Here is a 24883-nt window from a genome sequence, read left to right on the forward strand (position 1 = left end):
GTCTGGCCAGTGCGAGCCAGGGCTTTTATCGCTTTTAACGGCTATGGACACCTGCAAATGGTGTTTAAAGTGTCACTTACTGTATTTATGAGGTATAATTGACTTAAAAATGTCATTTCTGTCTTAAAGTAATGATGTATTCGCAGCCTCGAAATCACACGTGAGCTGAAGCACTGTTTGTTTACCTCAAAGAGGACGCACCAGCGTTGCCCGCCATGGCTACTTTAATAAACAGAATCAAAGACTATAGAATACACAAGACATGTTACTCGTATACTTTTGAATGAGGAAAGTAACAGTCAACATGGCGAGTGAAGCCCCGCCTTCTAGTACAGTTGCCAATTAGCGATCGCTATATGGCAATTATAGCCCACCTTCTAGTACAGGAGCCAATCAGTTATCGCTATAGAATGACAATTCTCCAGGAGAGGGGCTCGGACCAGACACAAGTTTCTACAGATTTTGTGTCATACAAACATTTAGAAATGAAACTAAATAGACAGTTGTTGTTTAATTTTATTAGTGACTCCTAATATGTAATGTAATCATAAGCTTGGCAAGTAGTTTTGGAGAATTTGAGTCAGATTAGCCAGAATCGTGCAGCCTTAATGTGAATACCCCAAAATAACTACAAAATAAGCACAAAAAAAAGCTTTTCTTAATTTTCTTTCTCTAATTTCTATTCAAAATATTTAAAAAAAAGAAAATTTGGATTAAGTTACAAAAATGTTTTGTTTTCACCCTCAGAAAAAAATGTCAAAATTTAAAATCTTGCCATAAAACAAACTAAATTATCAGCCAGCAAGGTAAGTAAAATAAGTTTTTACTTTGAAATGTAGATATTTGGACTGTAGACAAAAATTCATATAAAGGAAAAAAGTTTTATTTTTTTTCATAAATCAAATAAAATCGATGTACGATGGCGCAGTGGGTCCCGGGTTCGAGCCCCGGCTGGGTGTGCTGGCATTTCTGTGTGGAGTCTGCATGTTCCCACCCTGTTTCCTTTGCAACATGAACAGATTTTGAACAGTTCCTGGCCAGCTGTATAGTTAATCCCCCACAAGTCAAAGACATGTGCTATAGGTGAATTGGGTTAGCTTAATGGCCGTAGTTTATGTGTGTATGTCCTGGTCCTACAGGTTGGGGGTTGAGTGTTGGGCTAATGACCCACCTCATAAAATTTGGATGTTACGAAACACCAACATGGTGCAGTTAAGTATCAACTTTGATATAAACGGCCCTGGGAGTAAGTAAGTAAAGATAAACACTGTAGTTAAATACAGTCCTGCAGCTCCAGGTCAACTATAACTCAGACTCAGCATTGCACATCTTGCGATGTGACTATTACAGATGCACACATTGCAATATTAATGCTGAAATAATATATTGTGCAGATCTATTTTAGATATTAGTAAACAAATATTATTTTTAATGTACATGATGCAAAATTTAATCCAATGCCTTTCCAATTTAATTTATCTTTTTAAGCTTTAATTAGAAAACAGTGATTTATTAATAATAAAAAAACTTTTTAACGAAGCTTCAAGACAGAAACCCCTTTCTGTTATGGAAAATTACATTTTGATTTTAGTTAAATACACCAGTGTTTCTCAACCACATTCTTTTGAGGACCACCAGCACTACATGCTTTGGATGTCACCTTTGTCTGTCACACCCATTTCAGGTCTTTCAGTCTCTACTAATAAGATAATGATCTGAATCAGGTACTTTTGGTCAAGGAGATAGGAATGTGGTTGAGAAACACTGAACTACAGTTACTCCAATCTTCCCTTTGTGTACCACAAAAGAAATAATATGTGGGCCAACATGAGGGTGAGTAGTGATGACATTTCATTTTAGGGTAAACTATCCCACTGAAAATGTTGTTTTGCCTTACATAGACTTTATTACAAATGCTGATGAAAAGTATAGATATTTATATATTCAGTCTCCCAGAACAAGGCAGAAAATTAAGACATTTCTAATAAACAGCAGATTCTGGCCAGCTGTATGGTTATTACTGTATAATAATGAAAAAACTAAAAGCACAAAATCTGTTCATGTTGCAAATAACTGGCGTTCAGGCAGTGCTGACAATTTTCAGGTTTCATGTTTCCTCATTAAAAATCCTTACCACAGTATTTCCAACGTGTCATAGCTCGCCTTATAACACTTTAAGAACATAATGAAAGAATGATGGGGCCTGGCTGAGAGACAGACGTAAATAGAGATCTATTCTCAAGCACAGACTTACTAGACTGGCAGCAAACCAGCACTTCTTAAAGAAGGTGCACAGCATTCAACTGACATCACCTGCAAAGCTCGCCAAATGGACACGAGAATCACATCCAAATCAACTTGTGTGCAACCAAAACAGCCTGCTTAAGCTCAACAACAGCATGACCAAAACATAACAGTGATTGAATTGTACCTATTGAGAATAACAGAGAATTAACATTTAACCACGGTCTACGTGAGGTCATAATCTATATTAAAATATATCTGAGCAATAAAAAAGCATTATGAGATTAGTCTGAATGACAATCCACTGTTATTTGTCCTGCTTCTAAACAAACACCTATCGTTTAACAGTAGATTGAGTACAGCATGTCAGCTCGTCATAAATGCTCTGTATTCCCAATATTATTGTTAAGAGCACATTAACGTTAGCTTAGCACAACCCGGGCCTGCCTATTGTAGAATAGCCTCAAACGGTAGCCATAACAATCACAGCACCGACTGTACACCCGTCCGTCATCGCAAATCCACACCAAACCGCACAATACTCACAATCCAAGTGTTTCTTTTTCGGGCCCATGATTTCGTGCGTTGTCGCCTTGCACACAGTTTTGGAAACGGCTGATCCGGTAACGCTGTGCTGAGCAGCGGTTATCCTGTCCGTAATGCTCTGCCCGGACATCTTCAACGCTTTCCAGCCAACGACAATCAAATAATATGGACGAATGTTGAAATTCACGCTGCAAGTAAAGAGTGTTCACGGCTTCAGGTCGAGCGAGACCGAGACAAAGCTCGTGCGGGCGACAGGAGGCAGAGGAGCAGCCCAGAACACACGGTTATCCGCTGCGCGAGACGATGATGGATCCACGAATGATGTTAGCCGATTTCTCCTGCCGGATTCTTACATTTTCACGGGGTTGTAAATGCTCGTGACTCATCTCTCGTGTCCCGACACTAATCCCGCCGTTCGGACGCCGTCTGTCTTATTTGCGTGAGCCCGCAGGATTGAGGAGCAGCGACGGCATTCAGGGAAATGGCGGGCCTGCGCTCTTCCATGAGAGCTACTGCTGGAGAATATAGGACAGGACACTAGCCGCTGATGCTGCTACTGCTGCTCCTGCTGATCCTGGATCAGACGCTGACGCCTCCAACATTAGCACAGGCCGTTCGAAATAAAGGGACAGTCTGGAGTCTATTACTATAGTAATGTACGTTAGTAGTTTACTTTAAGATTTATATTTTTAACACATTAGATCGCCTATTTACTGTTAACCTTTTACAATAATAAAATGCTTTGTTAGCTAAATAGCAATAAAATGCAACACGTTGCTGATTCTTTACTCACGTGAGAATAGTCTTCTGCATGGTCATTTACACACATGCTTTTTGTTTATTTATTTTTTTTTATTTTTTTCAGGATAACACTTTACATTAAGGTTGCATTGGTTGGGGTTAGTTACTGTATTTCATATAACATGAAAAAACAATCAACAATATATCTTGCAATATGTTTTCCATCTTTGTTAATTTTAGTTAATGAGAACACAGTTGTTCATAATCTCTTCGCACAGTGCATTAACTAGCATGAATTTTGATTTTAATAATGAATTACGGCTAAATGTTGAATTATTATTAATCAGGGGTGGAAAGAGTACTGAAAAATTATACCCAAGTAAAAGTAGCCTACTAATATTTGCTCAAAAATGTAGTACAAGTACAGTTAAAGTAACTGTTGTAAGTATTACTCAAAGTATGAGAACAAATGAACCCTTTCAAAAGTACTCAAAAGTAGTGAGTATTGAGTATGATGAATGACTGAAGCATGTGTGTAAACGTAACATTCTGTAGTGCATTTATACAAGAAACGTCCATCATCTCATCAGTAACATTCAGTCTAAACAGTCTTTCGGTGAATGAGTATGAAGATTTTGGACATTTGCTTGGGCACTTATTTTACATGTTTGTAAAATCGAGCAACATCCAGGTGTCTGGCATGGACTGGCAAACGGTTAGCTCGTGCACTTCCTGAGGCCCATGCACGCTTTGACAGGGTGCTACCCGGGGCTCTGAGGACCCTCAGAGAAACACAGGAGGCCAATATAGTGGGTCCTGTTGCCAGGGTTATTGAGGGTGGGAGCAGCACAGCCCACTTTAGTCTATAGTTTTAAGCTATAGCTTATTATAGTTTAAAATAGAAAACATGGTAACTGTATGGCTGTTTGTTGGAATGTCAATGTTTTCTTTAGTTTTTAGCAGGGTTATTGAGCAAATAATACTTATTTTAACTGCGGTCAAGCCAACCGCACTTCAGAATAACACGGTCAAGACCACAGCGATTTATTTATGAGCACGTAAATTATAATGGCTTTTTGTTTTCTTTCTATCCATAAGTTTCTTTAATATTGTTGTTTTCAGATGATTCTGCAGGTCAAACTAAAAGCATTTTCATTCTAAACTCCTGAATTGTGTTTTTATTTGTCCTATACAGCCTACTGATGTACAATGTCATGGGCCTGCTGTTAATTGCATTTTTAGAGTTTTGACAGTATTTAAAAGTAGTCCAACAAACCAATTTCTGATAGTTACAAATATACCTGTAACAAGGAGTCTGACACGGAGGGATCCATTTGCAGTATATTTATTAAACACAGTTCAATCACACAATACGCACTTACGTGCGAACTCACATCAAACGTAGTTGTGATGGGTCTAAGGGCTGACGGCTGACTGTCAAGGAGTGTAATACTGGGCATGGGTTAGAGGCAGGCGGCGTGGTTCAGAGACTAGGTATCAGGCTGGGTTCAGGGCAGGCGGCGTGGATCAAGTAACAAGCAAGGTTGGAGGCAGGCGGTAGGCAAGGCAAGGTCTAGAACAGTCCAGGTAATACACGGAAGATCAGGCAAGGAGATAACGCTCAGTAAAGTCAGGCAGGGCAGAACTGAAGTGAAGTCTTCACAACAGAGTGTGTGTGTGTGAACTGCTTATATGTGTGTGTGGATCATCAGTGGGATGAGCTGCAGGTGTGTGTGGCAATCAGTGTACGAGCATGACGTAATGTTTAGAAGTCCGATGATGGTGACCTCTGCTGGCCAGCGAGGGGAATGACTGGGACCGAGTCTAAATAAAACATATATATATATTTTAAAGGGCTTTGGATTTAGTGAAAGCTATACTCAGATAGCAGACATTCATTGAATTAACATGAATTAACATTTAAAGGTTGAAACTTTGTTCAGTTTTCATCAGGTGTGCATCATCAACATATTTTTTTTTAAAAACAGAAACAAACCATGACCTAACATGAAATTACAAAAAACGCCAGCAAATTAAGAAAAGATCCTCATCGGTTTGACAGCAAACATCGGTTTGACAGCATACTTGCCACAGTGCATGCTGGGAGTCATAAATCAGTGCTTTATGATTTCCCCAGCATTCACTGTAGTAAGAAATGTGTCACCATCATTGAGACTCATAAGCTGAATCTTGATGTCTGTGTGTTTTGAAGGGTTCAGATGTTCAGTATGTTTATAAAACCTGATCAATGCACTGCTTAACATGCAGAATCAATTGATTTCCATTAGTATTTCACTTAAATTATCATAACATTATCATCACAATACAAAATTAAGCCACTGACACAATCAGTGAATCAAAACTACTCAATATAATGCGGCAATCACTTTGCTTTTAGTCTCTTGTCATAACACAGAACTTCAACAAAGACAAAATTAACACGAGAAACGAAGAATCAAAGAAACCAAGTAAAGCATTCACTCTTCACCAGAATGGTGACTTCTGAAAATATATTTAAAAAAAAAACTTAATTAAAAGTTTTAATTCTCAATAAAGTCAATCAAGGTAGTAATACGTGAAGTTGCTGATGATGTTTATAAAGTTGTTTAATGTTCCTCTGCTGAAATTTGGAGAGATTCAGCATGTTTTATTTCAGTTGATTTAATCTATGGCTGTTATTGAAGTCCAAATAAGATTATAATAGATTTTTCATCATCATTTGGACACCTTGACATCAGACATAATTTGGACACTTAACTTTATGGAATGTTCATTCAACTAGGGCTGTTTAGTTTCAACTTGTGTACAAATTTAATTAAGTTAATGCAATTTTCTAGTAAAGTTAACTATTTGTGTTTACAGTGAGGTTGCCAAATAAATAAGAAAATCATAAAATTATTTCTGAAAATATTGGGACAAAATGTTCACTCATTCAGAGTTGATTTTAACTCTGTTAGACTAAATTCTTTAGATATCTCATACAGCAGCAGGTCAAATATACAATGATGAATGTCTAGTTATGCTGTGTAAGGATAATGTAATCATTAAAACAATTCTTTGCATTATTCATAATTACTACACTGTAAAACCCAACAGTCAACTTTATCAAATGAAATTAGTGAAGTCAACTCAAAATCGACTGAAAGTTAATTCTACTCATTTGAAAAGAGTTTTGAAAAAATTAAATACCGAATTACTTCAACTTAAATGGAGTAAGTTCACAGTACTCATATAGATTAGTTTAACTCATTTGGTTTGTAGCAATTAGTTTCCTCAAACGGTTTGAGTTGCCTTAACTTATTGGGTTTTACAGTACTCAGTTGGTTTGAGTTCTCTACATTTACTGGGTTTTACTGTGCTCAAATTGCTTCTTTTACTCAAATAGATTTAGTTCACAGTACTCATTACGATTAGTTTTGAACTTAATTGCTTTGTTGATATCAGTTTTCTTTCATTGTTTTTCATTGAGTTCATTGATATACAAAAGTATTAGTACATCTGCCTTTTACACACGCATGAATATTAATATGCTGAAGCATTAAGAATTCCTTTTACTGAAAGTAAGAAGCTAACCAAAGCACCTAAAAAACAACCCCACAGCATAATACCCCCCAAACATGACTGTATGTTTGGCACAATGCAGCTAGGCAGTACCATTCTCCTGTAAACCATCAAACTCAAACTCATCTACACTGAAAAAATTTATTCCAAGGTGATTCCTTGGATTCACTCAATTTTTTTTTACGTTAAGTGGTTGTAAACAATTTATTTGGGTTGACTTTAAACAAATAAATTAAGTTAAACATTATTAAACTAAATTTATTTGTTTAAATTTAACACAAATAAATTGTTTGCAACAACTCTGCATGCAACACTTTTTTCAGTGTATCAGACTGCCAGAAAGAGAAGTGTGAGGGTCAATCCAGAGAACATGTGTCTGCATCAGACACTGTGCATTGCTCTTGGTGCTGTAAGGCTTGGATGCATCTGCTCAGCCATCAAAACCCATTCAATGAAGCTCATGAACACTTTCTTGAGCTAATCTGAAAGCCTTCCACAGCTCTGAGAATTTACATGACCTATACCACTTTGTGCTGTTGTTCCACTTTTTTATAATAGCACTAAATTTGGAATATTCATTTTTTCGATTATTTCATGAAAGCACTTGTTGAACAGTTGGTGGACTAAATCACTGCACAACTTTAACTTACAGTGCTGAGATCACGAGAACAACCTGTTCTTTCATAAGGTCTGTTGAAGCAGTCTAAATGAGAGTGGCTATGAAAGTGATTGGAACACCCGAATTCAATGATTTGGGGTGTCCCAGAACTTTGTCCATTTATAGTGTATTATATTATGATGTAGTCTTTGTGGAAGTGCTTGGAAATGACATGAGTGCAGTGACACAATATGCGCTTTCTGTAATTTACAAAGTGAAACAACTGTACATTTATATCTACACAAAAATATTTTGGGGTAAGTTTTGCAAATTTGTGATTGAGCTAATATATTCTAATTTTTCTTTGTTTTGGGAAAATGTGTCATTTCATTTTATTGATGCAGACAATATTACTAAGAAAGCGTACTTCATAAATCTTTTACTTGTACTTGCTAAATACCACATCCATAATTGAAATTCTCCAGTAATAAACCGTATTTTAAGGTTTTCATAAAAGAATTGCAACAATATTTTGAAACACTTTTTGGATAAAGAAACACTAAGGCTAGGAAAACATTATTTTTTCATGCTCTATTTAAAATTCCCCTCTAACATCAGTACTTCATTTCGAATTACTTATGCTCCTAATATTTAATTTTTATTGTAAGCTTTATTTTATATGTTTTTCTTGTTGTATTTTATATTTTTTTAATATTTTTCGGTTATTCATTATTTTTATTTCAATTTCTTTCTTTCTCTATTTCTTTATTTCACTGGCTTCCTCTATGTTCCTTACATGAGTGCAACGGTGAACACGAGAGGGCGCTGTTGCATTTTTGCCGATGGCACTTCTGGCGCTCCGTTTAACATCCTTTTTACAGTATATGAGATAAAAACATACTTATGTTTAATGAATGTTTAGTTTTTTTAACTAACCCAATTAAATGGTTTTTTTTTTTTTTATAAACCAATGTTTTTTTATATTATAAAACCCAAAGAACAAGATGTTTTCTGTCCGTCTGTATATGAAAAGCAAATGAGAAAGAATAAATTAGATACAATTAAATTTAAGTCAAATTAAATTCAGGCTCTTTTAAAATTTATTTACACTCTTGTTGAGAAATCAGCGTTTTGGTCATCTGAGCACCTTAACAAAAGAAAGCCTTCATGGATTTATTACAAATTTTGCTTTAAAAAATTTGCATTGTTTTTGGAAATTGATGTTTATACATCAATTGAAAGCGGAATATATAATCTTTCCATTGATGTATGATTTGTTAACAATATTTAACTGAGATACAACTATTTGGAAAATCTGGAATCTGAGGGAAGTAAAATAAAAATGAGTTTTGATATATTTACAGTAGGAAATTTACTAGATATCTTCATGAAACATGACTTTTGTATATCTAATGATTTTAAAAAAGTCTAGATTTTTTGACATTTTTGAGTAAAATGTTTGCTATATGGCCAGGAATATACTTGTACAGCATAAAACTGGTTTTGTGGTCCAGGGTCACAAATCATGAGGGAAAATAAATGGGAGGGTCCAATACAACTGAGCTTGACAAATCGTGTAAGTGAAATGTTAGCTCAGCTCACATGTCTTGTCCTCCTCTGAAAACTGTAGTCACATTTCAAAGGTTTATTATTCATAATAACAAAACCTGTATGCCAAAAGTCCCTTGCTGTCAGTTATTCTGGATAGTTTTCCTCTAGATGGGTGGGCCATCACGGGCACATATAGTATAACCTATATTCAATATAACACTTTGTCCATTATAAAAACAAGTTATATTAAAACAACAAAAAATAAGTAATAATCGTTTTTATATGACTGTCGTAATAAGCATCAGTAATTTATGCTAGTTCTACTCATGAGAAATGAAAGGGTACATAATATGTCTGTTTTTCTCTGCACAACATAGTGGATGTGAACTACAGTGTAAAAAAATAATTTAGAAATTAGCAGTTTTTCGTATTTTGTGATTCATGTCTTTATTTTTCCCAGTTTACTTTTGGTTTTGAATTACTTTATGGGATCTTGATCTTTCTTCCAACAAATCTTAACCCTGAAATCTTAAAACTGACTTTTATTAACATTTGTTGTATATTATAGTACAAAAACCTCGTAATTAACTAATTAATTGAGTAAAAGTGCTGCTAAAGTGGAGATTTATGCAAGAAAAAATATAATAATTTTGATGAAGCAGCTTTTAAAAGATTGTAATTGAAATATGAGAATGTAAATTGATAAAGTGCAGTGGTGGACAGAGTACTGAATAATTATATTTTAGTAAAAGTACCATTACTTGCATAAAAATGTAGTGCAAGTACAGTAAAAGTATCTGTTGTAAATATTACTCAAAGTATGGGTAAACAGTATACCTTTCAAAAGTACTCAAGAGTAATGAGTAGTGAGTATTAAACTGTAAAAAGCTGATGCATTTCCATTTAATTTGTTGATGTGTGTAAACGTAACATTCTGTAGTGCATTTAGTTATTGCCCAGCAGGCACAAAACGTCATAAGACATTAATATTAGGTTAGATTTAGGTTGTGATGTCAGATGACCAAAATTCAATGTCTAGCCAGCGTCTAAGCACACTGTTATTTTGATGTCCCATAACGATTTCAAAATTACTTTGATATTTGGTTGATTTTAGGTTGTTAGAAAGTGACCAAAATCTAACATTGAGCCAACATCTCAAACCAACGTCATATTGAGGTCAAATACTGACAATTATTCGTCAGGTATGACAACCAAAATCCAACATCTGATAGACGTCATAGTGGTAACGTCCACACAACGTCAAGCTGTTACATCATTAGATGTTGATATTTGGTTGATTTTAGGTTGGACATTGATGTCAATCTGATGTTGAGTTTTGACGTCAACCCCGTTTTTCATTTCCAAACAAAATGCAATGTTCCCACAACATTAGGATACGACGTCAATCTGATGTCTTATTGACATCTTGTGCCTGCTGGGTGTTTAAGGCCATGTTGGTCATCATCCATTAAACATTTGTCATCTTGGGTCTCTGGGTCAATGCGCGTAAAGATTTTGGACATCTTCTTTTGTACACTTTTAATGCTTCCTAACAGTTTGCTGAAATTATTAATTACCCATATCTTTAGGTAGTTCAGTATGATGTGATTTACCTTCTATGTGTGATTTGATTGGACAGAAATCACAGGACAGATTTTTCTAATCCCCATAGACAAGAAAAAATAAAGTAGTGACTGCAGGTTGAAGGAAAGTAGTAGAGTAAAAGTATTGATACAGCAGTAAAAAGGTATGCAAGGGAAAGTAAAAGTACACATTTATAAAACTACTTAGTAAATTACAATTCCTTAGAAAAACTACTTGATTACAGTCATTTGAGAACTTATAATTTGTTCCTTTACACCACTGATAAAGTGTGACAAAATAAACACTAATAAGTGTTTTGGATGTTTTCCTTACATTACACCAAAAAAGGCCAAAATAACAAAACCAATGGGCATGAAAATCAGTGTTTTTGCCCAATAAGTCTTACCTAAATGTAAAAATTGCAGTTGATCATTGGTATAATATAATTAATATATTCATTCATTCATTATCATTAAAATTTGTCCCTTATTTCTCAGGGGTCGCCACAGCAGAATGAACCACCAACTGTTCTAGCATATGTTTTACGCAGTGGATGCCTCTCCAGCCACAACCAAGTCCTAAAACACCCTTACACTTTCACATTCACGCACATCCTCATACACTACGGCCTATTTAGTCCACCCAATTCACTTAAAGCGCATGTGTTTGGGCTGTGGGGAAAACCAAATCACACAGAGGAAACACAGGCGAAGACGGGGAGAACATGCAAACTCCTCACAGAAATGCCAACTGACACACTCGAGACTCAAACCAGCAACCTTCTTGCTGTGAGGCAACAGTGCTAACCACTGAGCCACCGTGTCGCCCATAATTTATATATAACTAAATATAACTCATATTTTACCTATGAGAACAACTACATATAAAGTTCCTAAATGTAAATCTTCTCCAGTATGAGAATACAGTCTGTCATGTAGTCTTGAGGATGAATCAGAGCACATGTCTGTTTGATTACTGTACATCTGGGTCATTCCATGGGTGTTGTAAATATACATGGTTGTGTTTTCACCTTTATTATGGATTCTTTTCAGGTGCACAGAGCCATTTGATCCCATTTAGCCTCAATAGTAACCTTGTCACAAGGTCAACATATTTGATTTCAGCCTAAGAAGTAAAAGTTCAATAGTCTGTCATTCTCATGAAGCACATGAGCATCCCAACAATTGAAACTGTGCCCTGGGAATTGTTATGGATGTTCATAAATAGAGTAGTTTATATGGTATTTTGCCAATAAAGCCAACTTAATGAATGCATTGTAAATATTATGGTCTAGATGTTTGTGTGTGTGTTTTGTTTTTGTTTAGTTTTTTGTTTAGTTTAGTTTAGTTTAGTTTTTTATTTTGTGTTTAGTTTTGCTTCCTGCTCATTTGTTTTTTGCTTAGTTTTCTATTTTGTTTAGTCTTTTAGTGTTTTTTGTTTTTGTTTAGTCTTGTTTTCTGTTGTATTGTTTTGTGTTTAGTTTTGTTTCGTGTTTTAGTTGTGTTGTTTGTTTTGTGTTTAGTTTTGTTTTGTTAAGTTTAGTTTTTTGTTTTGTATTCTGTTTTGTTTTTTCTTTTGTTTTGTTTAGTCTTGTTTTCTGTTGTTTTGTTTTGTTTAGTCTTGTTTTCTGCTGTTTTTTTTTTTTTTAGACTTGTTTTCTGCTATTTTGTGTTTTGTTTTGTTTTGTTTGGTTTGGTTGCACATTTATTTTTTTGGTAAGTATTGATTGTTCTTTTATGCCAAAAACTATGTTGATAAAGATCATGTTTCATGTTGATGTGTAGTAAATTACCAACTGTAATCTATCGAAACACAATTTGTAATTAGTAATGTGCATTAAGTAGCTATTTTTTTTAAAGATATTTAGGCTTAATAAGCTAAAATTAAACAAGAAATTATATATTTATGTTTTTATGTTATATTTATGTTCTTTTTGGCTCGAGACTTCCTGTCTCATTCACTTCCATTGATTTTTAGGTGTTAAATGGCTTGTTATGCTGCTTCATGTTACAAACTGATCTTTTCTCATTATATTATTCTACTTTTTATGTATTTGGTTTGGCCATTTTCTGCCGTTTTTTTTTTTTTATTTCTGGCCATTTCTCTCAAGAGCACCTGATTCGGAAGTTCTAAAACAATCAAATCAAATCAAATCAATTCCACATTGAAGAATAAGGTCAATACCTTATAATATAGCTTGATCAAATAATTATTTGTTATCATTATATGTGAATAATAAAAAATCAAGGCATGATCATATTTTATTTTGGTAAAATAAGCGTAATCCTTGGCCTTTCAAATAAGCCACTTTTGATACCAAATGATTAACTAAAAGTCAAGTTATTATTTGCTGTTCCTAAAACTTGGATAGGCGACAAGATTTTAGACTGGTAGTGTCGTTTAAAACACCAGCCAAAAAATGTGTCAAAAAACCCTCTTATATGACTGGTTGAGAGACCAGCTCCTACAAGCCTGCTTTTTTTTCAACAGGGGTGACAGGTCCCATCTAATAGCTGTGCTTTTTAATGTCAGAAACTGGTCATGTTTGCGATCATATCTTCAGCTAGTGTCTCGGTGAGTGTTTAAGTGCGAGGAAGCAGGAGGCCATGGCGACAATAGCAGCACACACTCACTATCAGCCCTGATGGAGCAACACACACAAGAGGCCCTTCAGACACCGATGAAAGCATAATTCCTGCCTTCAGTCCCACACTGAGCTCAGACATTATTGAGCGATGACAGAGGCAGATCAAGCCATGAGGAGACGAGTGGGAAATCGTAAAAGCTGCTCATGTTTCTGGCTCCATCCGAAAAGATTTGTTCAGCGCTTTGAGATTGTGATGGATTTTCCCAGGTTGTCCGGGACAGCTCTTTTTGTTTGAGGTTTCTGATAATGGCTTATTGTTTCGGGCCGCAGTGGAGGGCCTGTGGTGCGGATGGGCCGATTGAGATGCCAGGCTGCACATTCACTGATCGGCAGCAGGCCGGACCTGCATCAGGGGACTGAGGTTAGAGAGACATCATTTAAGATATTGTCATTAAGATTATTCAAATTTATTGTTTTTTGTTGTTGTTGAAATGATGTGCTCTCTGTTTCCAGCTGTTGAGATGGAGTGGATGTGTGTTATTCTTGTGCTTTTCAAGGGGATTCATTTAGCTTTTTCACAATTCAATGGATTCAACTGTGATCCCAACTACCACAGCAGATTTCCTGGTAAGAGACAACATTTACTGTATATGCTGGAGAATGTGAACGGTGATAAAGTGAGGCTCAAACATTAAGGGTCAGTAAGTGTTTTGTTTTTGTAATTTGTTTGTGTAATTTGTTTGTGTGAAACTAAAATTATGGAAATTAACAATAAAGAAGTTTATAATCTTAGAACTGTTTTAAATATTAAGAAAAAGGATTGTTAAATCATTTGCAAAAATAAAAATAAATGCTGTTAAATTATATAAATGAAGAGTTCAGATGCAAAAACCTGAAAAAAAGAAAAAAAAGTGCCAAAAAAGTGGCATCTAGAATTTTCTTCAACAGTGAGCATTATTCTCTGCTTTTCATGTTTATGTTCAGTTATTTCATGTTAAAATCAACGAAAATAACCTATTATTTGCCATAAAAGTGAAATTACTAAATCAAGACATAGGGGCCTGAGAAAAATGCTAATTTTAGAATAAAATTTTAGATGACACTAAGAGGTTTTTGCTCTTCAAATAACTCTTTAAATAACTACTTTTAATATTTAACATACTACAAAAAAGACATTTCATTAGTTTTGATGCAAGATTGAAGTGATGATGTTTTTGACCAAGTTAAATTGACTGTAAAAAATAAATAAATAACACAATTCCTACATGTTGTCCGACAGTGATTTCATTTCATTTGTTGTCATGCAGGATTTAAGTGATAATGTTTTTGACCAAGTAACATAAACTATAAAAAAGTTGGGTTCCACATAACTCTGACATGTTGTCCCAACACAAATTAAGTGAATTTAACTGGTTAACCAACTTTAAGTGGATTGAACAAAAACAATTAAGTTGTCCCAAAAATACCCAAGAATTGTGGCTTCAACTCACTTCAAATGAGTTTTCTGAACAAGCAGAAAATATTTTTATTATTATTTTTATTATTACAATTATTTCATTTTATTAGAAGAGTGTTTTCTGTTTGTTTTTGTGTTAGTTTTTTTGTATTAAGCTGTTAAAAAGGTAACTACTAGACTACTGTGTGTTATTACATATTCAAATCACACTCCCCTATAAAGCAGAAGCAACATAGACAAATAATATTAATACTTACTTACTTTTATATCGAAGTTGATATTTTGCTGCACCATGTTGGTGTTTCGTAACAACTATTTTTTACAAGGTGTTCTATTTTTTAAACCGGAGCACCTGGAGGAAACCCACACAACACGGAGAGAACTTGCTAACCCCACACAATAATGCCAACTGACCAAGCCAGGGCTCAAACCAGCGACAGTGCCCACTGCGCCACCGTGTCGCCCAAATAATATTAATAGCATCTCAAAAATAACTTGAATCTTTTGGAACTTGAGTGCTGCTGTCATTTGAAAGTTAGACATTTTTTAACTTACAGTAACATTTCTGTTTAATTTTGCTCTTAAAACATCACACTAATGAATATAAAAAGGCTAGTTTTATGAAGTGATGCCTTTTCATGCACTCGTGATATTGTGTTTCCCTCAAGGTGAGAGAGACATCAGCATCTACTGTGGTGTTCAGACGATAACACTGAAGATCAACCTCTGTCCTGTGTTGTACTCTGGATACACTGATGTTGACCTGGCACTGAACAGCCGTCATGGAGAACCGCAGTGCAGAGGCTTCATAAACAACAACACCTTTCCCACAGCGGTGCTCTTCAGCATTAGCCTGAGCTCACTGGAGGCCTGTGGGAACACACTGCAGGTCAGGACACAGGCATTTACGAAAACTGTGATCATTTTAAAATGTTTATATTCATGATCTCCTTAGGACACTGTCCACTGAAGTACAATTATTGTTTTAGAGTTATTCTTATTCCAAAATTCATTCCAAAATGGTTATTTTCAACTTTGTTATGAAACAAACAACAAAATTATTTGACAAACCATTTAGTTTTGTGTAAAATGGCTATACAACGTTTTTTCATTGCATACAATGCATTTATACACTGTGTCTATTTTGCATATTAATGCACTCTTGTGGCAAAATGAAATCTGAAAAAAGAAATCTAATAATGAGAGTAATAATTGTCAGAAAATTCATAATAGTAACTTATAGTTAATAGGAGTAATGAAATCGAATTTATTTTCCTATTTTACATGTCTCTCTTACAATGCTTTACAAACATGCATTTAGTGCTGGTGGCATGTACTGTATGAAATCAGTGCCCTATCTCATGACAGAAATTCTTTTTTTGTTTTAATATTTCCTTGGAATGTTGATTTAAAACAACACCTATCAATTTTCAGATTTGAATAACAAAATATCACTATGAGAATGTTTTTGTCATGATCACCAGCAATCTAATGCTTGCACATCTGTCACTAAACTGGACTACAAATAACATCATGCACCTCACACACACCAGTTTCTGATTCCCTCACACTGAGCTAGTAACTCATCATGGACTGATTACTTGAACTTTATATTTAACACACACACACACACACACACACACGGCTGAGTCTTGTTTTTCCTATGGACATTACAAAGCGTTTCCCCTTGTTTAGTCTTCCTGTGTTTTGACCTTTTGCTTGTTTAATTCTTTGCTGTCTAGCCTGACCATTTACCTGTTTTTGATTACGTATATATTGGATTACCTTTATGTAGTGGTGGGCAATGGTAGGCTTCATGAAACAGTCAAAGCAAATGTGTGAAAGCTTCGAAACGTTTCGAAACCCATATCTAGTGTGACATCTATTCGTCATTTTTTATGGATTACTCCGGAACAGCTTCTGCAAAGAATGTTAAGGAAATAGAGGTATTAAACCCTGTGTTGTAGAGTTAAAGCTTCAAATGATTTAGTGGAGTGGTGAGAGTTCCTGACTAGCATGCAGCGATGCAGCTACATAATAGATGGTAGGCTTGAAATGCTTTGTTCTTGTAATGTGTTTTGTTTTAACATTGGTCTGACATCAGAAAGAACACTTTGTGAATAAATATGTCTTGTTTTGGTCATAAAACAGAATTGTTGATAGATCAGATACGATTGCGACTGGAAGTTAACGATTATTATTTATATTATTCATTAAATTGCATATTTATTGTATTTTATTAACGTCTACCCCAACACTAAGCCCAACCATCACAGTATTGTAAAAATATCAATTATTGTTATACAGTGTTACAGAAATGATGCTATATTGATGGAGTATCCGCAGCTGTATCCATCTGGACTACACCATAAACAGTAACATTATTAAAATAGGTTTCGAAACGCTTCTGAAATGATCGATGCCATGAATCGCTTTAGTGACATGACCAGTTTGTTTCAAATCACTTTAGTCACATGACCTGGGTGTTTCGCGTCATGCTTTGGTGCAGTGTTTCGAAACACTTAAGGGTGTCACACACCGGATGCGCCGCTCAGCACCGTGACCCGGCATGCACATGACAGTTGAAAGTATCGCACACCAGACGTGCACATTCGCATAATATTTTTAAAAAAACTAATCAGATGGCACTCTGTCACAGCAGAAATATGAATTGTGTCCTGAGTCGTGGCTGGGTGCCGCGGACAGCCTTCGACAGCCGCCAACTTGCTGCGCCAATGTGTATACCCTGATAGAAACCTAAGTTTAGAATAGGTAATAAAAAAAGCATCGCAGATTTACATTTCATGCTGAATTTAAGATTAAATGATTAAATCTCCTGAGATTTACATAAAGGGTACATAAGCATTAATACAAATATTCAAATTCTTAAAGACTCTTTTGTATCTTTGTACAGGTTTCTACAACTCAAGGCATCAATGCGTATGGGAACATCTCTATGGTCCAAATGGGAAATATTTCGGGCTACATCGACACTCCAGACCCACCAACTGTTATCAGCTACCTGCCAGGACTGGTGTATAAGTTCAGCTGTAGTTATCCTCTGGAGTACCTGCTCAACAACAGCCAGCTGGCATCGTGAGTCTGCCTCACTTAAGCAACAACCTACATCTCTCTACTATTGGTCCGGTTCTGTACTAAATTTATGCATGTAATGTATTCTGCTTTTTTGCCAGCTCATCTGCTGCAATAACAGTTAAAGACAATAATGGCACGTTCCTGAGCACTCTCAGCTTGGTGCTTTACAATGTGAGTGATCTCTGTAGTTTTATTTATATATATATATATATATATATATATATATATATATATATATATATATATATATATATATATATATATATATATATATATATATATATATATATATATATATATATACAGTTGATGTCAGAATTATTAGCCCCCTTCGATTTTTTTCTTCTTTTTTAAATATTTTTCAAATGATGTTTAAAACCAATGACATTTTTACAGTATGTCTGATAATATTTTATCTTCTGGAGAAAGTCTTATTTGTTTTATTTCGGCTAGGATAAAAGCAGTTTTGAATTTTTTAATAACTATTTTGGGGACAAAACTACTAGCCACTTTAAGCTATATTTTTTCTCGATAGTCTACAGAACAAACCACTGTTATACAATAACTTCCCTAATTTCCCTAACCTGCCTAGTTAACTTAATTAACCTAGTTAAGCCTTTAAATGTCACTTTAAGCTGTATAGAAATGTCTTGAAAAATATCTAGTAAAATATTATTTACAGTCATCATGGTAAAGATAAAATAAATCAGTTATTAGAGATGAGTTATTAAAATTTTTATGTTTAGAAATGTGTTGAAAAAATCTTCTCTCCATTAAACAGAAATGGCGGAAAAAATGAACAAGCGGTCTAATAATTTAGGGGGGCTAATAATTCTGACTTCAACTGTATGTATATATATATATATATATATATATATATATATATATATATATATATATATATATATATTTAAGAGTTCACCCTTAGATGATGATTGATAATAAAGCTTGTTTGGCATGCTGTCCCAGGAGAGAGCCCTGAGTTTATGAGATCCTCGAGCTCTGGGCTTTCTCCCATTTGCAGGGCGAGAGGGGAGTTTGAGCTTAGGTAGATCTCGATGCGTCCCCCTGCTTATAATTAGCTAATATAGATGGACATAGATGGCTGAGAAGAGGTGCACTCACTTAGATCTTGACTATGGTATAAATTTTGTGTGTTCAATTTACTTAGGGTGCGTGTTATTTGGACTGTGGGAGGAAACCAGAGAACCCGGGGTAACCCAGGCGAGCACAGGGAGAACAAGCAAAACTCTGCACATAAATGTCGTCTTGTTTAGAAGAGACTTAAACCAGAGGCATTCTTGCTGTGAAGCAACAGTGCTAATCACTGGCCGCCGTGTCGTTGAAAAGGAGGGAAAGTAGGGTTGGGTAGGGAGGGTTCTTCAAGACGAAGATATCAAGATAAGAAAACTCTGGTTATTTATAATGAGTTAGGAATCATCTGATTGGATAATTGGTCATGATGCTGAACAGCTGAGAACAATCATAAGCACGTGATCCTCTCGAAATTAGTTTATAAATAAACTTCACTTAGATAAAGTAGTAATAAAAGTCTGTGATAACCAAATAGCTTTTTGATCAACTTTTTACATTTTCATTTGAATGAATGTTATTTTAAATATATATTATTGATATTTATATTTATTTTTGAAAATGTGTTGATTTACAAATAATAATTTCATTTGGTTTGATTGTAAACTATTTTTAAAATGTGGTTGTGTACAGAAATGCGTATGTAGCTGTTTAACTACAATGTCAAAATGGCATGTTTTCACACAGATTTCTATTATTAATGTTCTTTATGTCATATTTTACAGGACTCAACCTTTAATCAGCTGATCTCTATACCAGTGTCTGGACTGTCCTTAAAGACTCGTGTGTTTGCTGCCGTTAAAGCTACGAATCTAGATAGGAGGTACATCATGCAGAGAAATACACATTTTAATAGAAATACAGTGCTCAGCATATATAATGCATTTTTATAGGAAGCTGTACAATATTATATTTGTGCATATACATTAGATTAGTCAGTACTGAAGCCAAATCTGTAGCTTATCTAACAAAATAACTTATGATAATGGTCCAAAAAGTAGTACATCCACATTTATATGTAAGAGAAAAATATTAAATAAAAATTTTTAAAAAGAGGAGAAATCAAGAGAAGCATTAAAAAAATGGAAAAATTTAGTTTTTGCCTGAATTTATTGAGAAATAAATAAAAATATTCATTTTCAAAATGGGGTGAACTCAATTATGCTGAGCATTGTATATAAAGTATATACAGTTAACTTAACCAAGAAAATTACTTAAAAATGAAAACAATGTAAAAATAAAAACCAATTCAAACTATTCATTAAAAACACAACAATATTTCTAAAATAACACTGTTTTTATATGATGTCAACTATAAAGTATGCCATTAAAACATTTTTCTAAACATTTTCACATATAATGCATGCTAAATGTTCAGTGCTTGAACCTTTTAACAATCTGTTTTTAACTCGAGATTAAAGATTTGATTTCCTTTGACAACAGAAGTGTCTGTGTTTTCTGTCCCACAGGTGGAACGTCCTGATGGATCACTGTTACGCCACCCCCTCTGGGAACCCAAAAGATGAGATTCGTTATGACCTTTTCTTTGGGTAATTTGGTATTTTCTGAAATTATGTGGCATTAACTCGGTGTGTCCTCATTACCTGCTCAACTAACTGACTACCATACAATGCACAAAGGCCTTTTAGAGGAAATCATTTGTGTGCATGAATGTGTGTGCTCGACTGTGTGTCTATTTCACTATAACTGAACATAATCACTTCATCAGCCTTTTTGAAGCCCTTTTTTTGTGACGGGGGTTTAATAGGTGCTACAAGGATCCACAGACCACTGTTTTTGAGAACGGGAAAAGTCAGATGGGTCGTTTTGCATTTGAAGTCTTTCGTTTTGTGAAACATAAGAACCAGAAGATGTCCACTGTGTTTCTGCATTGTATCACAAAGCTGTGTCGGGCAGATGACTGTGCAATACTTATGCCGGTAAACGTAAAGCTGAAGTTTTTTATAGTTGATAATGTATTTTGAGTGTCCTGATGGTGATATCTGCCATGGCAGATCTGTGGAAAACGCAGGAGGAGAGACAGTGAGGCTGAGCATACAGTGTCAGGTTCTTCCTCAGGGGACGCCGTCATAACCGCCGGCCCCATAATCACCAGGAGTGGTAAGAGCCTCCATATTCAGCTTTATAGTTGGTTAAGTGCACTGAAAACAATGACAATTGAGGTTTGCTTGGTATTTTAGAAGTTGCTGTTTTAAGTGGATTATGAAGGGTATCAAAAATTTGGCCAACTCCACAACATTATATTACAATTAATAAAGCTATCTTTAAAGTACTATTGTTTAGACTCTAGTCTGATTATAATACAGTTGGAGTCAGAATCATTAAACTCCCTGAATTTTTAGCCCCCGTTTATTTTTCCCCAATTTCTGTTTAATGGAGAGATTTTTTAACACATTTCTAAACATAATAGTTTTAATAATTTTTGTTATGGCTGATTTATTTTATCCTTGCCATGATGACAGAAAATAATATTTTACTAGAAATTTTTCAAAGCACTTCTGTACAGCTTAAAGTGACATTTAAGGGTTAGCTAGCTAAAGGGTTAACTAGGTTAATTAGTTTAACTAGGCAGGTTAGGGTAAATAGGCAAGTTATTGTATAACAATGGTTTGTTCTGTAGACTATCGAAAAAAATATATAGCTTAAAGGGGCTAATAATATTAGCCTTAAAATTGTTTTTAAAAAATTAAAATCTGCTTTTATTCTAGCCGAAATAAAACAAATAAGACTTTCCACAGAAGAAAAATATTATCAGACATACTTTGAAATTTTCCTCGCTCTGTTAAACATCACAGGGAAATATTTAAAAAAGGTATAAAAAAATTCAAAGGGGGTTTAGTAATTCTGACCTCAACTGTAAATATACAAAATAAATTCATTATAACGTTTAAAATAATATTTCTTTTTATTTAAAACCAGATTTTGTAACATTTCATTTTTGAATACTTTGTTGAAGAGAAGTATTTATTTTCAATCAGTAAATCTTACAGACCACAAAAAAAATTGATTGTATTTTTTATTAATTATGTAAAATGTTTATGTGTAGTTTAATCAGTCATATAATGTATTTTTTAATTTCTTTAAGATAATATCACCTCAAGTGAATCAGTCAAATTAAAAATTTGGTGGACAAGGCACAGTAATGGAATCAATTAATACAATATTTCTTCTAAACATTCCAGCAAAAAAATGCAAGCAGTAAATAGTGCAACCCGATTAATTATTCATTTTAGATATTGCTCTTTAAAAAAATCTGTCTGTCTGTCTGTCTGTCTGTCTGTCTGTCTGTCTGTCTGTCTGTCTGTCTGTCTGTCTGTCTGTCTGTCTGTCTGTCTGTCTGTCTGTCTGTCTGTCTGTCTGTCTATCTATACGCTATCTGACAAAAGTCTTGTTGCCAAGTTTTAGGAACAGAAAATAATAACTTGGCTTCTAGTTGATTATTTGGTATCAAAAGCGGCTTATATAAAAGGCAAAGGCCTCTAGATTACGCTTATTTAATTAGGACAGTAAGCTCTGACTTTGCTTAGGCAAAAGTCTTGTCACTAACCAGAAATAATTTACAGTATAGAATATATAAGTCATGGTGCAGTGGAAAAAAGAATAAATATTGTGTTTGACTCCCATGAGCTTGGATGACTGCATCCATATATCTCTGCCATGATTCAGATAACTTATTATTAAATAAAGTCATCTGGAATGACAAAGAAAGAGTTCTTGCAGGACTCCCAGAGTTCATCAAGATTCTTTGGATTCATCTTCAAAGCCTCCTCCTTTATCTTACCCCAGACATGCTTAATAATGTTCATTTCTGGTGACTGGGCTGGCCAATCCTGGAGCACCTTGACCTTCTTTGCTTTCAGGAATTTTAGATGTGGAGGCTGAAGTATGAGAAGGAGCGCTATCCGCTATCCTCCCCTGTGGTTTGTAATGTAATGGGGAGCACAAATATCTTGATACCTCAGGCTGTTGATGTTGCCATCCACTCTGCAGAACTCTCGAATGCCCCATACTCAATATAACCCCAAAGCACGATTTTTCCTTCACCAAACTTGACTGATTTCTCTAAGAATCTGTCTGTGAGAAACTGTCTGTCTGTCAGTCCATCAGTCAATCAGTCAGTTTGTCAGTCTGTCTATTTGTCTATCTATTTATCTAGAAAAGTTAAACCTTAAGATCGTTCTACTGGAATTATGATTATTTTTGATTGCATTTACTTAAAGGGATAGTTTACCCATAAAATGAAAATGCATTCTTCTTCATTTATTAATCTGTGGGACATATATAGAAACTGATCTTTCAGATAAAAACTTTATGAAATGTGAATAGAATTTGAATAGTAAATTATGCCTTTATCTCCCCCCAAAAAAAGGATAAACTTATCTTGTGTGTTTTCTGCAGACGAATCTCCAACCAACAACTCACAACTCGGTAAGGTATAAAAACCGTGACTCCTCTGGTAAATGTTTTTCAGTAGTGTACACCCACTCCCTGCATCCTTTCTGTGAGAATTAAGCTCTGTTTTCACAATGCAACAATGGACACCAGTGTCATGTTCTGCAAATAAGATCCATGATAACACCGGTACCCATTTACACAACTATCTTGTCTATTTCTTGATCCCCATCCCATTCAACCCCATTGACCCTCCAAAAAACCCTCCACTGCCCCGTTCTTCCCTCTTACCCCTGTCTGTGGCCCTGCAGTGAGCAGCTCGTCCCAGCCTCTGAATGCGGTCACCAGTGCACTGATTTCTGGTGTGGTTGTGCTGGGTGTGATGAGCCTGGGCCTCTTCATCTTCTCCCTCAGGCTGCTCAGGAAGCCCAGCCCGTCTAATCTGACCGGGCTCTGGAACCCCAGCTCCAGATGACCTCCATTCCCTGACCGGGATACCCAAGTCTGTCAACAACATTTGTTCATATTACTGTTATTGCATTGTTATTAGATCCTCTGTGTTCACAAAATCGGCATTCTGTTTTGTCAGACACTTTTTCACTGTTTGAATTTACATGAATTTCACAGTCTTTAAAGAAAAATACCTCAGATTGATACTGTTCTTTTCAGGGTCTGTGATCCTTTATGTCTTGAAGTGCAGAGCACAAGATGAATGTAGATTATCGTTGATCTTTTGAACTGTGCATACATGTATATATGTGTGAAATAAGTAGAATAAATGTATAAAAATATCAATATATATTTCAATAAAAGGATAGTTACAAACCTTTATGAATTCCCTTTTTCTCTCTGTTGAACACAAAAAAGAAGATATTTTTAGAAATGTTGGATAGCCATTGTTTTCCATTGTAGTAAAATTAAATGCTATGGAAGTCAATGGCAACTGGTTTTATATCTTATTCATTTGTGCTCAATAAATGAAAGAAACTCAAACAGGTGAAGTGACAGAATTCTCATTTTTGGATGAACTATCCCCCAAAGGAATGAGTTTATTTTTGATTAAAAAAAAAGATGATGCAGAATTACTGTCAATGAGATGATGAATCAAACATTTGTTTTGTCATATTCTGCCAACCAACTTTAAAACACACAAAAACTGAACAGAATTCAGTGACCCAACATATTCATGCAGATTGTCTTTTCAGTTGTTATTGAGAATTTAGCAGGATCTGAGTTCCATTCTTCAAACATCCATCCATATAAACTGGATTAGATTGTGTCATTTCAAGCAAAGTTAAAAATTAAAGTCTTAACCAGCTGCTGATGTTTTTCAATAGGTGAACCGAGGAATATTTTAATAAGTTAAATCACTAAAACAAATGTAATCTACAACCTCAGAATCAAAGGTACAGAA

The 24883-nt window shown here is 34.9% G+C and overlaps 2 protein-coding genes across 49 annotated transcripts in view; one reads left to right on the forward strand and one right to left on the reverse strand.

Moving 5' to 3' along the window:
• The window catches only part of picalmb (phosphatidylinositol binding clathrin assembly protein b), a 43166-nt gene extending 39850 nt beyond the window's left edge, over positions 1–3316 (reverse strand). For 46 of the 48 annotated variants that reach the window (XM_087282785.1, XM_087282782.1, XM_087282774.1 and 43 more), the window contains exon 1: positions 2791–3316. In XM_087282785.1, coding sequence (XP_087138911.1) covers positions 2791–2920 — 130 coding nt within the window. In that variant the 5' untranslated portion in view covers positions 2921–3316. 48 annotated transcript variants of the gene reach the window in all.
• zpld1b (zona pellucida-like domain containing 1b) overlaps positions 1–24294 on the forward strand; it is a 40838-nt gene extending 16544 nt beyond the window's left edge. The window contains exons 3-13 of the mRNA XM_087284095.1: positions 13316–13833; positions 13926–14039; positions 15537–15757; positions 17783–17964; positions 18063–18135; positions 19782–19879; positions 20526–20606; positions 20825–20996; positions 21072–21177; positions 23476–23505; positions 23781–24294. Coding sequence (XP_087140221.1) covers positions 13934–14039; positions 15537–15757; positions 17783–17964; positions 18063–18135; positions 19782–19879; positions 20526–20606; positions 20825–20996; positions 21072–21177; positions 23476–23505; positions 23781–23944 — 1233 coding nt within the window. The 5' untranslated portion in view covers positions 13316–13833; positions 13926–13933 and the 3' untranslated portion in view covers positions 23945–24294. The remainder of the gene's footprint in view (positions 1–13315; positions 13834–13925; positions 14040–15536; positions 15758–17782; positions 17965–18062; positions 18136–19781; positions 19880–20525; positions 20607–20824; positions 20997–21071; positions 21178–23475; positions 23506–23780) is intronic.
• The last annotated feature ends 589 nt before the right edge of the window (positions 24295–24883 follow it).

Source organism: Danio rerio, chromosome 15 (genome assembly GCF_052040795.2).
Source record: "Danio rerio strain M-AB ecotype USA chromosome 15, GRCz13ab, whole genome shotgun sequence".
In the NCBI taxonomy this organism is placed as follows: domain Eukaryota; kingdom Metazoa; phylum Chordata; class Actinopteri; order Cypriniformes; family Danionidae; genus Danio; species Danio rerio.